This window comes from Pseudomyrmex gracilis, unplaced genomic scaffold (assembly GCF_002006095.1).
Source record: "Pseudomyrmex gracilis isolate BER0280 unplaced genomic scaffold, ASM200609v1 scaffold_70, whole genome shotgun sequence".
NCBI lineage: Eukaryota > Metazoa > Arthropoda > Insecta > Hymenoptera > Formicidae > Pseudomyrmex > Pseudomyrmex gracilis.
In genome coordinates, this window is record NW_018020654.1 from 113,722 (window position 1) to 126,279 (window position 12,558).

Consider the following 12,558-nt stretch of genomic DNA (forward strand, 5'->3'; position numbering starts at 1 on the left):
CGTGTTTATCGGGTCTTTCAGTCCGTCTGCGGTTGGCATCGACAATTTTAGAAAGGGTCTCTCTTTCCTATTTCTCCTTTGCTCGGTGTGTCTTGTTCTGTTGGTATTTTTGCGTTATCGCACACACCTCACGAGACGTGTGGCACGCGCGCGAGGCACCCTTTTCTCGCTTGCGCCTCGATTTTTTTTTGCAACGTTAAATGGCAACAATAACATAAATGCCATGTGTTTCGTCACTCTCTCTCTCTCTCTCTCTTTCTCTCTTTTGTAAACTTGATATAAGAAATTATTAAATAAATACATAAATAAATATATACATAGAAAAATAAATATATGTGTAGAAATATATACATATAAAAATAAATAAATTATATCTTTTCCAAACAAGCAAATAATTATTTTTCACATAAATAAAATTAAAGAAAAATTTTATCATTGCGTAGCGTAGAGATTAATGAGATTGTGGACAAACAGCAGGACAAAGAGAAAAGATGGAACATTGCGGAGAAAATCAAACACAGTTTGTTGTTTTTTTTTTTTTTTTTTTTAACACGTATATTTCACTTTCGTTGAAAAATAATGCCGTAAATCGTAGGAAATAATAGAATCTGCACAAATCAACTCTCTCGGCGCACCGCTGTTATATTCGTACAGGTATTTACAAAGACTGGAACTTCATCGTCCGAAGAGGGGTTGTATTTTTCTTTTTTTTTTTTTATTTATTTTTTTTTTCTCACTCCTGAAGACGGGAGGAGGCGATACTCGAAGCGGAAACGATCTCGGCTCTCCAACGCCGCCGGATTTTTCCTCCCGCGTGTAGTGGGAGAAGTAATTAGGAAAAAAGAGAATACGTCATTACGTTTGCGTGCGTGCGTGCGTGCGCGCGCGGAAACGAACAGCCTCCATTGTACAGCGATAGCGAAAAAGTGTGCAGTTATAGCCTACCCTGTTCCTCCATTCAAAAAACGTTTATGAAATACGAATACATCATAGAACCCGACGATTTTTCGGTTGTTAAACGCACAACTTTTTTTTTTTTAGATTGCGCCGCAATAAATAGTAGCGAGCGATAGTATTTTTATTTAAATAGCGATATCGAGAGATAATTAGAGCGCTAATGCGTCTGCACGGCAGTGTAGTAGTTACAAATAGAATCGCAAAATCCTTCTTGTCAGACGTTTGCGCGGGTAAAGTCGATAGAAGAATAGGAGAAGGGAACGGGGAGAGGGGAAGGCGGAGTAAAGGGAAACGACGAGTAAAAGACGAGAGTGCGTTAAAAGTTTTCGTGATCGTGGTCAGGAACATGCGACATTTACACATCGAGTACATTTAAAGAGAGTCTTACGTTGGTCTCGCGCCGACAACTAGGAATACACACACGTTTCGCTCGTTTACGCGCTCGCACCTGTTCCGACGACGAAAAAACATATTCAAGTGCGAGAGATTGTAAATACACACGGTCGGTTAAAAAAAAATGAATTAATTATCACGTGCGATCACGGTCTCTTTTGCACAAGTGCATAAAATTGAAATTCTCCGAAGAAACAAGCTAGCAAAATCCAAATTGATCTCAGAATTTGTTCGACGAATAAATTTTAGAACAGTTTGTAGAACTTTGGCAATAAAAAAAAAAAAACCTACTTAACGCTGAAACTTCACCGAATCATATCGACGTATACTATTCTCGTTCGCTGTATTTTAGTTTTTGCTATAAAAAAAAAAATTCAGGTCGATCTAAGATATATCCTGGTATGTGTGTGGCTAAGTGTGTTACTATCTATAGTTCAATTTTATCTTGTGAGATCACAGAGTTTGTGTGTGTGTGTATGTGTGTGTGTGTGTGTGTTGCGCGTTTAATACAGCGCGATAAACGTGTTTTCTTATCCCTCGTCTCGTTTGTATGCCTTACCAGCTTTAGCTGCTTGCGCAATTGTGCTTGCAACAGAAAAGACGGCGAATATAAACGCAAGTGAACTAATACGATTACGCGTAATAAGATTACGTGTAACTTTGGTATGTCGGCGTTATGTGTAACGTTTTTAACGCACAATGTGAGACAGATCACAGGAAGACATTATATCCAGGTTTATAATTTCGATGGTGTATAACCGCTGAGGTGAGCGCTTCTCCGCGTGTGAGAAAGAAAAGTTGCCGCGTTAAATCCAAGATTTGTAGGAATAAAAAAAAAAAAAAAAAAATATGTTAAATATGTTTTTATATTCCTGTCACACACATCTTTTAAATCGAAAAGAAAAACTACTATGCGCAATCTCTGTTATTATTACCTATTAATTATATGCTTTTTTCTTTCAAGTTGCCAAGAGTCAGTCGGTTTCTGACTTCCCTTCGCAATGTCTGTCTGTGATGAAAATGTCACGGCAAAACCTTTCACCGGTATTCGTCGCTGACATCGGTGGATATTTTTACTTTTTACCAAACAGTGCCAAAGTAACACAAAAATTCAATCACATGGAAATGTCAAAGTGCCGACTTGTCTTTTTTTCTTCGATCAATTAAAAGAAACTACTCAACTGTTTAACAGACCGTATAATTCTCTTCACGTCGGTACGAAACAACAAAACAAAACAAAACAAAACAAAAAAATCAATGAAATCCGACGATGGATTCGATGCTGCACATACGAGCGCGGAATTGAAAGGGTCGCGGGAGAGAGGTAAGAATCGAGATAATTTCGCGCGCGCGGGCCCACATTTTCCCAGAGACCTGACATTAAAATCCCCAAGCGATCGGGCGCGATCTCTCGCGTGATTCGCGAGAGCGCCCCGTTGTTGTCGGCGCGAGAGTCACAAAAGGGAATTCGAAATGTAGTTTTTATTTTTATTATTATTATTTTTTTTTTTTTTTTCACGGTGTAGCTCTAATAGGTATCTAACTACGAAGTACGTATATTAGTATTTGGTTTCGACCGCCCATTTACGCAACACAGCGTCGTTTCACCGAAGGTCAGATACAACAATGAGATTCCTTAAGTGTTCCGAGCTTTGCCCCGTTTGCTCTCTACGTGTTCGTTCCGGTCACGATTATTCAACGTTTCGCAATCGCGATTGTTAATGAATAACGATCGAGCGACTTGATCGGGGGACTTGTGCGCGCGCACAAGTCCTTTTTCTGCCCGCGTTCGCTTTGCATATGTATATATGTACGAGAGACATTTTCATTGCGGAAAACTTGCTGCGGTTTGATAAGGCGTTCGACGGCGGCGGCGGCGGCAGCGGCGGCGGCGCTAACTTCACGTTAGTAAAGCGCAATGAATGAAATGCGCCGACCTAATTTAAACGGATTCGCGCGTGTTTACAGTAGTTCGCCTTATGTAATGAGTTTGTGCGCGTATACACAGTGTGTATAATGTATTAGCATTACATAATTTTAATACATATATATATATATATATATAGTTTTCTTTTCAGGAATACACACAAAGACATTTCGCAACGCCGAATATATGTTGAAAGTTATTCCAATTTGAGTTTTTACAGTTTCGTATCTCAACGTTTTCTCTTTCTCTTTTTCGAATACAATTGCAAAATACAATCTTCCGCGTGATTGTTCTAAAACTCTGTTTGCGATTTACGTACTTTTGTTTCGACGTACACGTGATTTATATATATATATATATAATTTGCGCAATAAAAGCGTATTACTTGTGCAATGCACTCTCCTCTCTCTCTCTCTCTCTCTCTCTCTCTCTCTCTCTCTTTTGTGTCTTTCTGTCTTCATACATAATATTTATTTCAATGTAGCTTTTCTCTCTTTCTCTCTCTCTCTCTCTCTCTCTCTTTCTGTCACTCTCTCTTTCTCAATCTGAACGCTTTCTTCTCATTTTATTCTCTCGTTTTTGTGATACGTCGGAGAAAAAACGTAAAAAACTTTTTCATAGAATCGAATGAATAAGCTCTCGCTCTCTGTAAATTACACGATTCGAAGTTTACGCATTAAAACAGCCATCTATTTACAGACGTTAATGAATACTCGCTCAAAGAAGCGACATTTTCACATTCAGTCGCCTGAATCTGCGTTACAACCGCATCAGGAGGATAAAGAATTGCCGTGCCAAAGGCGCTCGCCGAATACCGCTTCTTCGTAGTTCAAAGCAAAGCAAACGAACGCGACTGAGAATCAGAAATGTAGATCTTCGCGCAACTCACACAAATGAATTTAATCAATTAAGTAAAATCCAAACCAAGCCTGTGCAGAAAAGGTCTTTATATTTCTTATTTTTTTGTTTTTTTTTGGGTTTTTTTTTTTTTTTAGGGAGACGTTATACTTTTCTAAAGTATGTTTGTGCTTTGTTTTTTTTTTTCTGTGATTCGTACAATAAATATTTAATTAGGTGATATAAATTCTATTTAAATATTTAACGACCTTTTTACATTGCGCATTGATTTTGCGCACGTCACACTGACGTCAAGTTGCGAACTTTAATTATAGCGCGTTTGCTTGTTTGTTTCTTCGCTAAAACAGAAAGAGACTTCAACTTGTTTTGCTTATCCGCATTATGAAGAATGACTCCTTTCAAAATACTGACATTTTGTGTAAATTGGTTTTGTTTTTCTTTTTCGCTCAAGTACGAGACACAAAAATTCTTTAATGGACGGATATATCCGTGTCGATTTGTTTTTTAAATGCTCGTCGCGAAGTTTTTTTATTCGTCGATTTATTTCGATTCGCGATTAGTCGGTCGAAAACGGAACGCGTTACGTTACCAAATGCAGTGAGTACGTGTGTGTGTGTGTGAGTAAAGGTGTGCGTCGCAAATGGGCAGTGACGTTCAATTCCATGTGAATTTGATTTTATTCTCCCCTCGGACTTTCAATCGATTTGATTACGAACTTAATGGACGTACTTTCGGCGTTTTAGAATAGGCTTTTTCAAATTGCGATAGATTTTTCTTTTTTTTTTTCTTTTTTTTTTGTATTTAATCCTCGCCGATATATCGCGCGTTTATCGGTCCTTCGAGCGGAATCGCGATCACATCACTGTACGGATTTGCTCAGATAAATCCGCCCAGAGCGTCGTGAAAATCTTGCAAATAGGCGAGAAGTTGCGGCATGGTTGGCCGATCCCTGGAGAGTCCGAGCCAACAGGCTTCCATACAGGCGAACAGTTCGTCGGGGCAAGGTCTCGGTTGAGCGAGCCGATATCCGTCCCGAAGACACGCCATCATCTCGAACGGGTCCACCTCCACATACGGCTGTTGACCCAGAGTCGCCAATTCCCATAAGAAAACTCCGAAGGACCACTTGAAAAGAAGAAAACCAAATACCTCGTACTCACGTTATATCTCGCGCACGCGCTCTAGAGACATAGTTTTTTTTAGTTACAAAAATTAGTAATAAAATAAAATAAACTTTTTTAAATGTGAATTGTTTTTCGGTACTGACACAGAAATGTGGTTTCACACACACACAACGAATCTGCGACTCGCCGCTATAACATTTATATATATAACTCGATTATGTGATGAATTTCATTAAATGTATATATTCTGTTATTTATCATAAAAGTCACATGACGGCGGCGCGCGCGACACTTGTCAGCATAAATTCAGATTCGTACCACATCGGTTGCCGTGCTGTACTCGTTGCGCTGGAGAGTCTCCAAGGCCATCCAACGTATAGGTCGGTTCTCATTATCACCGAGACAATGGTAATCCTGAGGGAAGAGATCTCGAGCCAGGGCAGCGTCAGCCAATCTCACACGAAGGCTGCTCGGTTCGATCAGGCAATTTCTGGCGGCGATATCCCTGGAAACGAAATTATCGATTCTGAAACGATCGCGTTGACATTCCGACGATAATTGTGATAGACGAGCACGAGAATGCGCCGCACGAGATACAACGACAGTTGTCTAATGCACGTCGGTTCTACGCTACGGCTTTTGGCGGTTGCATTATGCACCGTTTAGATTTCCTATCTACTTCCGACTGGTTTTGACAAATGTGTATAATTTTGTTTAGAAAAAAATCTACCTAAATTATGAAATATTGTGAAAATAAAAAAACTTCACTATATAAAACTTTACAAAATGTTTATTAAAAAATTTTTTTAAATTTTACTACGCTATTATTAAACAATGAAGATTCGCGATACGAGAATTGTGTAAGTCCGCAAATAATTTTAAAGAACGATATATTTTCAGTAAAGAAACCCACGAGATAATTCGGGCCGACTTACCTGTGCAACAGTCCTCGGCCGTGGAGAAATGCACCAGCCCTGGCAATCTGTGCGCCCACATGCACCAGATCTCTAGTCACCGGGTGATGATTTCCATCGGTAAGGTAGACCTTCAAGTTCAGTTCGCCGGGAGTGCTTGTGTAAGCCAGCAAAGGGCACGAACTGTCCAGACAAGCGGCCGCCAAAGAGGCGATGTTTGTGTGAACCAATCCAGCGAGTTGCGAACCCTCCACCACCAAAAGAGAGGCTTGGTAAGCGGACGCCACTTCTGGAGATAAACACGATTATCCGATCTCAGTGACATCCCATGTAATTGGAACGCTTATGATACGTCGGGATTAATTATTAGTTTTTTTATTTGAATTTTACTTCAAAAAATCTTCCTGTGGACCAGCTATTTTTCGAATAATTAAAACTGTATATTTTATTTGAAGTAAAGTAGACAAAATTGGGCGCGGTATTAAACGAGTTTTTGTGCGCATACATTTATAATTTCACGCAAGAAAACTATTTAGTTCGAGATCGTGAAATGTGAGTGGCCGATGGTAGGTACAACAACTTTCCATTTTATCTTGATCGGGTATCCTCGTTGATTCTCTTTTTTTTCGTGTGCAATCGGCGCGTTTACATTTAAACAGAATAGTTAATTTTAATTGTCTAACAATTTTTCATGATATATTTGTTGAAAAATAAATCACCTGTGACTGTCTTTATGATGACTTCCTGTTCCCGTCCGGCTACCTCCAACGTTCCTTTGTATACGCGACCGAAAGTACCCTCTTGCACGAGAGTACGGCAATACAATGCCGATCTTGATACCGCGAGAGCTCTGGCCTTCTCGCACGGATCTGTCGACTTAAAAAACCAATAACGTTATTTTTTTTTTAACTGATGTGTAAAATTACGAAAAGAGATGATGTAAATATAGAAAAAGTTTCTAATTTCTTCGCGCAATCAACACACACGATATATTCCGTTTGCTTATATTTGGAACGAGAACGAGCAAACTGCGAGATTATTATTTATAAATGGCTGGCAGGTTGACAACTCGATCTCTCCCGCTGTCGTTTAAAAATCTCAATCGCTCGCCGCCTGCATAATTCATAACTCCCGAAAAAAAAAACAGCTCCATCAAGCGGGGATTCATTAAAGAGGCATTTGTCGCGTGTAAGGTGACGCCGACGAGACCTTTGCCGCGGCCGGTTCCTCCGGGGAAACGCGTAGGGAAGAAATCTCCTCCTTTATACCCCTCCGGCGTCGTTATGGCATCGTCGTCGCCCGGCCCTCTTTGTTCGCCGGGGGCGCGGATTTCCATTGGTCCCGACGTAAAACGCGAGAAAGCTACGCGACGTGCGCGCACGCGGGAGGGGTGACTATTCATTAATTTCAATTTTCCGGAGTTTTGCCTTCGGCCCCTGCCGCGTTTCCATTTCGACATACGCACACACACACACACACGCGCGCGCGCGCGCGCGCTCTCTCTCGTCGCACTTCCATGTGTGGACGAGAGCGAAACGCCGAGGGATGGCAGAGGACAGGAAGATATAGGGAATGGAAAAAAAAAGGGAAAGGAAACGACGGAAAAACCAGTTCGAAACACGTCGATGCGACCGCGTCGCGAAATTACCGGACGGTGTTGTATTGGATCCGAGAAAGGGGTATGCGCGCTGCGGCGGTGGTGGTTCGAATTCAAACGGACGTAGTGTGCGGCGCAACTGCGGGGATTGGTCTGTGTGTGTGTGTGTGTGTGTGTGTGTGTGTGTGTGTATGCGAGCGCGGTCTCGGAAATTATTTACGAAATTCCCGGATAGCGCGGGATGCTCGGTGAAAATGCAAACACCGCGGCTAATTCCGCGGCTTATCGAGGTCTGTGATTATTGCAGAGACGAATTGTGTCGGCGCGCCCGGCGAACGTTGTTTTCACGCGAACGATCGGGAGAGCGAGAGCGGGAGGGTCTGAACGAATGCAATTCGTCGATTTCGCTTTTTTCTCGCGGTTATATTTTTTTTCGCCGTTTTGTTCATTCTCTACGTATGCATATATGTATATACACGTATGTATATATATACATATATATATATACATACATATATATATATATATATATACATATATATATATGGATGTTGTTTTTTATTTCCCAATGAAAATGTGACGAACGAGATGGGAATTGCTAGGAAGAGACAATTCCGCGCGCTAAAGGTGCGAATTCGGGAAGGGTGGTATTGCGTTATACAAAGGGCTATAAATATATATACACATATATATATGCAAGTCGCAGATAAATTCAGATTGGAATTAAAATTAAATTTTTTCGGTTATTTTTAAATTCGTTTAATAAACGCGTTTAACAATAAATTCTTTTCGAAGTTGTCGATTTTTTTTTCTGTTATCAAACGCATCGACTCTCGCAACTCGTTCGATATCTATAATTTCTATCGTGCATTCACATGTTACTTGCTAATTGATCTGAAAAAAAAAAAAGAGTAGATATTATGAGAAAAAGAAAAATAATAAGTGGTCGGTATGTGATCGCGAGCGACTGTTCTGAACTTTTTCGTACATCTAGTAATGGATATTACTTCGCTGTTTACATTACGGAATCAGAATCGAAGTATCGAACGGACAGCGCCACAGGCGAGCGATTTTAGCTCATCCAGTACGAAACAGCAATTTGATTTATTTACTGAAAGGCTTTCGTCAAACATCACGTTCGTTCGTTCGCTTGCTCTCGTTCATTCGCTCGACTCTACCCCCGAAGGTGCTCTAAAAGCTTCGTTTTCAGACAACCGCGTCCGACACGACGAGCGCCCAGAGCGACGCGCACTTTTAATTCGACTCCGCCGATTTAATAATGCAGTTTTCCGTCTCGCTCGGTTTTAAAGCGGCAGCTCGGCCATTACGACGACGACGACGACGACGACGACGACGACGACGACGACGAAGCAAAACTTCGCGGCGGTGAGAATTAATTAAATCGAAGAATCAGCTTTTATACGCGTAACGCTCCGCGTAAACGAACCGGCAACTTGATACATCGCGCGCGCGCGAGAAAAGCCAAACGCGCCAACCCACAATGACGCGCGATGTGTCGCTCCGCACTTTTGCAATTTCATTGCGTTGTTGTCTCTCGAGTTATAATTTACACGGGCTTTTTTTAATTCGCACGAAAATTACAACAGTTGTTGTCGCCTCGGGTAAGATTAACAAAAATAAAACCGCTTGACGTTCATCTCGTTTGAAAGTAAAATGCGTGTTTTTCTCATCTCGCGGAAATAACTGAAAAACATTTTCCCGCAAGTTTTTGAATTTAAACGTAAAGTTTAAGAGATTGTTTTATCAATTAAAAGCGCGTGAAGTGTTTTCGTTTCATTCTTCCGGTTTGCATATTATTTGCGGATGTTTACGACGGTTTTGAGAAAGAGAGGGAGAGAGAGAGAGAGAGAGAGAGACATTTTCATTCAGCAAAGAAGCAAAATATTTTCCAGAAGATATCGCGCGTGACCTTCTCGGTTTAAAACTCTTTTACAAAAAGAGCTAAACTTTTTTGATCAAACGGTGATCTCTCTTTCTGAGAGAGTGTAAGTGTTTAGATTAAACGCCGGACGAATAACTCGTTATTACGTCGAGCGAGCGCAAAGAATCGGAAGGAACACCCAGCGGGATACACAAATACACACGGTTGGCCCTCTCGGATCGTGTCGCGCGACAGTGGTGCGTTCAACATTTACGAGGGGCAAAAAAAAAAAAAAAAGGAAAAAAGAGAAGAAAAAAAAGCTATTGGCGTTCGGACGGGTCATGCGGAAAATGCCACAGATAGCCAGGCCATTTCGCCATTTCCATGCGCTCGTCTCCGCCGCGCGGAGGTAACTCACGAAGAGGAAGATATTTCGCAGGAAAAGAAGGAAGAGAGAGAAGAACGTGTGTGTGTTTGTCCTCGTGCCCGAAGATCGTTCCCACGATAGACAGCGCGTCAGGTAATGGCTTCCCCGGCAATGGGATCTCAAGCGTATCGTTTTACAGGTTGGGGGTAAGACGCTATCGTTGGATTACGTCGGAGTCGACTGGTCCGAGAGGACAGAGAGAGAGAGAGAGAGAGAGACTCGAGAGAGCTGGCTTGAGAGAGGGTGAGTTTTCACCGAGGAGAGGTTCACGGTTACAAGGAATCGGTTGGTGTGTACGTACGTACACGCGCGCGCGCGGAAACGTCTGCGTGAATGTGTGTTCACAGGGTTGGTTGCGTTCGAGACGGAGCGTCGCGTCGCGTCGGAGGGTTGAAGCATATACGCGCGTATACCCGGTAAATTGATCCAAGATCAAAGCCGAAACAATCACAGGACCCACTTCCAACCACTCTCTCTCTCTCTGTCTCACTCTCTCTCTCTACTCTGTCTCTTTCTCTCTCCTCCTCCCTGTCGATCTTCGCTCTCTTGTCTCCTTTCCGTACGTCTGAGGAAGGCAAGCGCCCGGCGTCAGCGTCGGCAGCTGCTCCAAGCCGTGTATACGTGTAACTCCCTGCCTGCCGACACACACACTCTCTCTCTCGTGCCTGACAAAGTGCAAGTGGTATTCAGCACCCATTTCTTCTTCCCGAAGGAAATTAATGCAAAACGCTTGTTTCAACGAGAACAAGCCGTCGCCGCGTGCGCTTGCGCGTAAACGCGATCTCATATTTATTCGACATTTTCGCGCCTCGGGTACTCTCTTTGACGGCACATTTTGCAGGAAGATACTTTGGGAGGGGCGATGACGAGTAATAGTGCGTGCTTTAAAACGGTAGTTAAAACGACGCGACGAGCCGTGATACACACGGCAATTGCGTGTGCGGGCGAGCGGGTTATATTGAAATCGACCTCTGCCACTTGCGGCTATTCGCGAATTTCACTTCCAGAGCGTGTATTAACGGCGTTTCATTTACGCGAATTGCTCTTTTATATTCTTACAAAATAATCGTGTTAGCAACACGTTAGCCGATTTATTTGCAACAAAGCGTTTTGGTCTATGCGAAACTTTTTTCACTCGATAAGTGATCGATTGTTTTTTTTTTTTTCTGTGTTTTAATTTCAAAACAATTTCAAAAGAAACGGAGAAGATTTAGCATGGGAGAGAAGTGGCGGGAATCGACGAGTCGTGTTCAAAGAAAACAGGAAAAGTCAAAGCGAAAAAGGTACCACTCGCGCGTGAGTTATTTTTTTTTTTTTTCTTCACGGAAAGAAACGAAGAAGAGGAGGCGGGCGTTTGGAATCGCTGAATAAAGAGCCGAAGGGCTCTGAAAAAGGGTTGGGCGCCAAAGTTGTCCGTGGAAAAGCGGCTCGCTCGGCCGCAAACTCGATAAAGTTGCGAGGCGCGGCACTCGTTGTGTATACGAACAGAGAGAGAGAGAGAGAGGGAGAAAGAAACGAGACGGGACGGGACGGGACGGGACGGGACGGGACGGGACACAAGAGGAGGAGTCGTCTCGCACTGTTTCCGCTTCCGGTCTCTCAGACGCGGAGTTCGCGCGATAGCGAACTGGAAGAAGCGACCGGGAGAAAATCGGATTTCCTGACGCGCGCGATACGAGAGTTTCTCTTGCGTCCGCGTCGTCGATCCTGTGTTTCACGGACTGTTTCGTCGCAATTAGAAAAACCGCCAAGTGCACATGTACACGTTTGCGCTAAAACAAACAAACTGGCGAACACTGTGCGATTCCATTACAAACACAGCGCGAACACGATACCGCAGTTTTAATTCTTAAGCAAAAACAAAAGTGTGTTTTGCAAATCTCAAAAATCCAAGAAAGTCTCTTTTGTATCGCGTAACGATACAACAGAGCGACAACAAGCGCGATAAAAGAAAGGAAAGTGATATGTTACGTTAACGTCACCTTTTGTTCGCGCGTGTATTAAAATATAAAAATTACAATTGGACAAATCAGCGTTTGTCTTTCGTCACTCACCTGGCTGAGATGAGTCACGTGGCTCGCCGCGTAGTAACTCGCACGCGAACCGCACGGCCTCGCGTACAGCGGCTCGAGATCGGCGATGGTGGCGTAACTTCCGGAATTTGCGCTCCCGGGTCGTGGGTCGACTCTGACCAGGACGGAACTTCTGGCCAGGCCGCCGGTGTCCGCCGCGGAGTAGCTGCAGCAGGGCAGAGTTTTCCTGAAAGGGACGAAATGGGATCTCTGCGGCCGGCCGGCAGCGATTGTTACACCTGGCTTTAATTATCGTTACAATAGCGCGCCGTGAGAAAACGGAAGCTTCGAATAATTGTCACGGACAGAGGCGCTATACATACTCTCTCTCTCTCTCTCTCTCTCTCTCTCTCTCTCTCTCTCTCTCTCTCTCTCTCTCTCTTCCCGAGAGACTGAGAGAATTACAC

General features: G+C 42.9%; 1 protein-coding gene across 3 annotated transcripts in view; it reads right to left on the reverse strand.

The window, feature by feature from the left end:
- Positions 1 to 3,815: 3,815 nt before the first annotated feature.
- The window catches only part of LOC109854585 (tyrosine-protein kinase Drl-like), a 69,194-nt gene continuing 60,451 nt past the window's right edge, over positions 3,816 to 12,558 (reverse strand). For 2 of the 3 annotated variants that reach the window (XM_020427819.1, XM_020427821.1), the window contains exons 5-9: positions 12,134 to 12,338; positions 6,893 to 7,049; positions 6,195 to 6,462; positions 5,578 to 5,764; positions 3,816 to 5,260 (exon numbers count right to left, since the gene is read on the reverse strand). In XM_020427819.1, coding sequence (XP_020283408.1) covers positions 5,012 to 5,260; positions 5,578 to 5,764; positions 6,195 to 6,462; positions 6,893 to 7,049; positions 12,134 to 12,338 — 1,066 coding nt within the window. In that variant the 3' untranslated portion in view covers positions 3,816 to 5,011. The remainder of the gene's footprint in view (positions 5,261 to 5,577; positions 5,765 to 6,194; positions 6,463 to 6,892; positions 7,050 to 12,133; positions 12,339 to 12,558) is intronic. The other variant, XM_020427820.1, reaches the window with a different exon arrangement.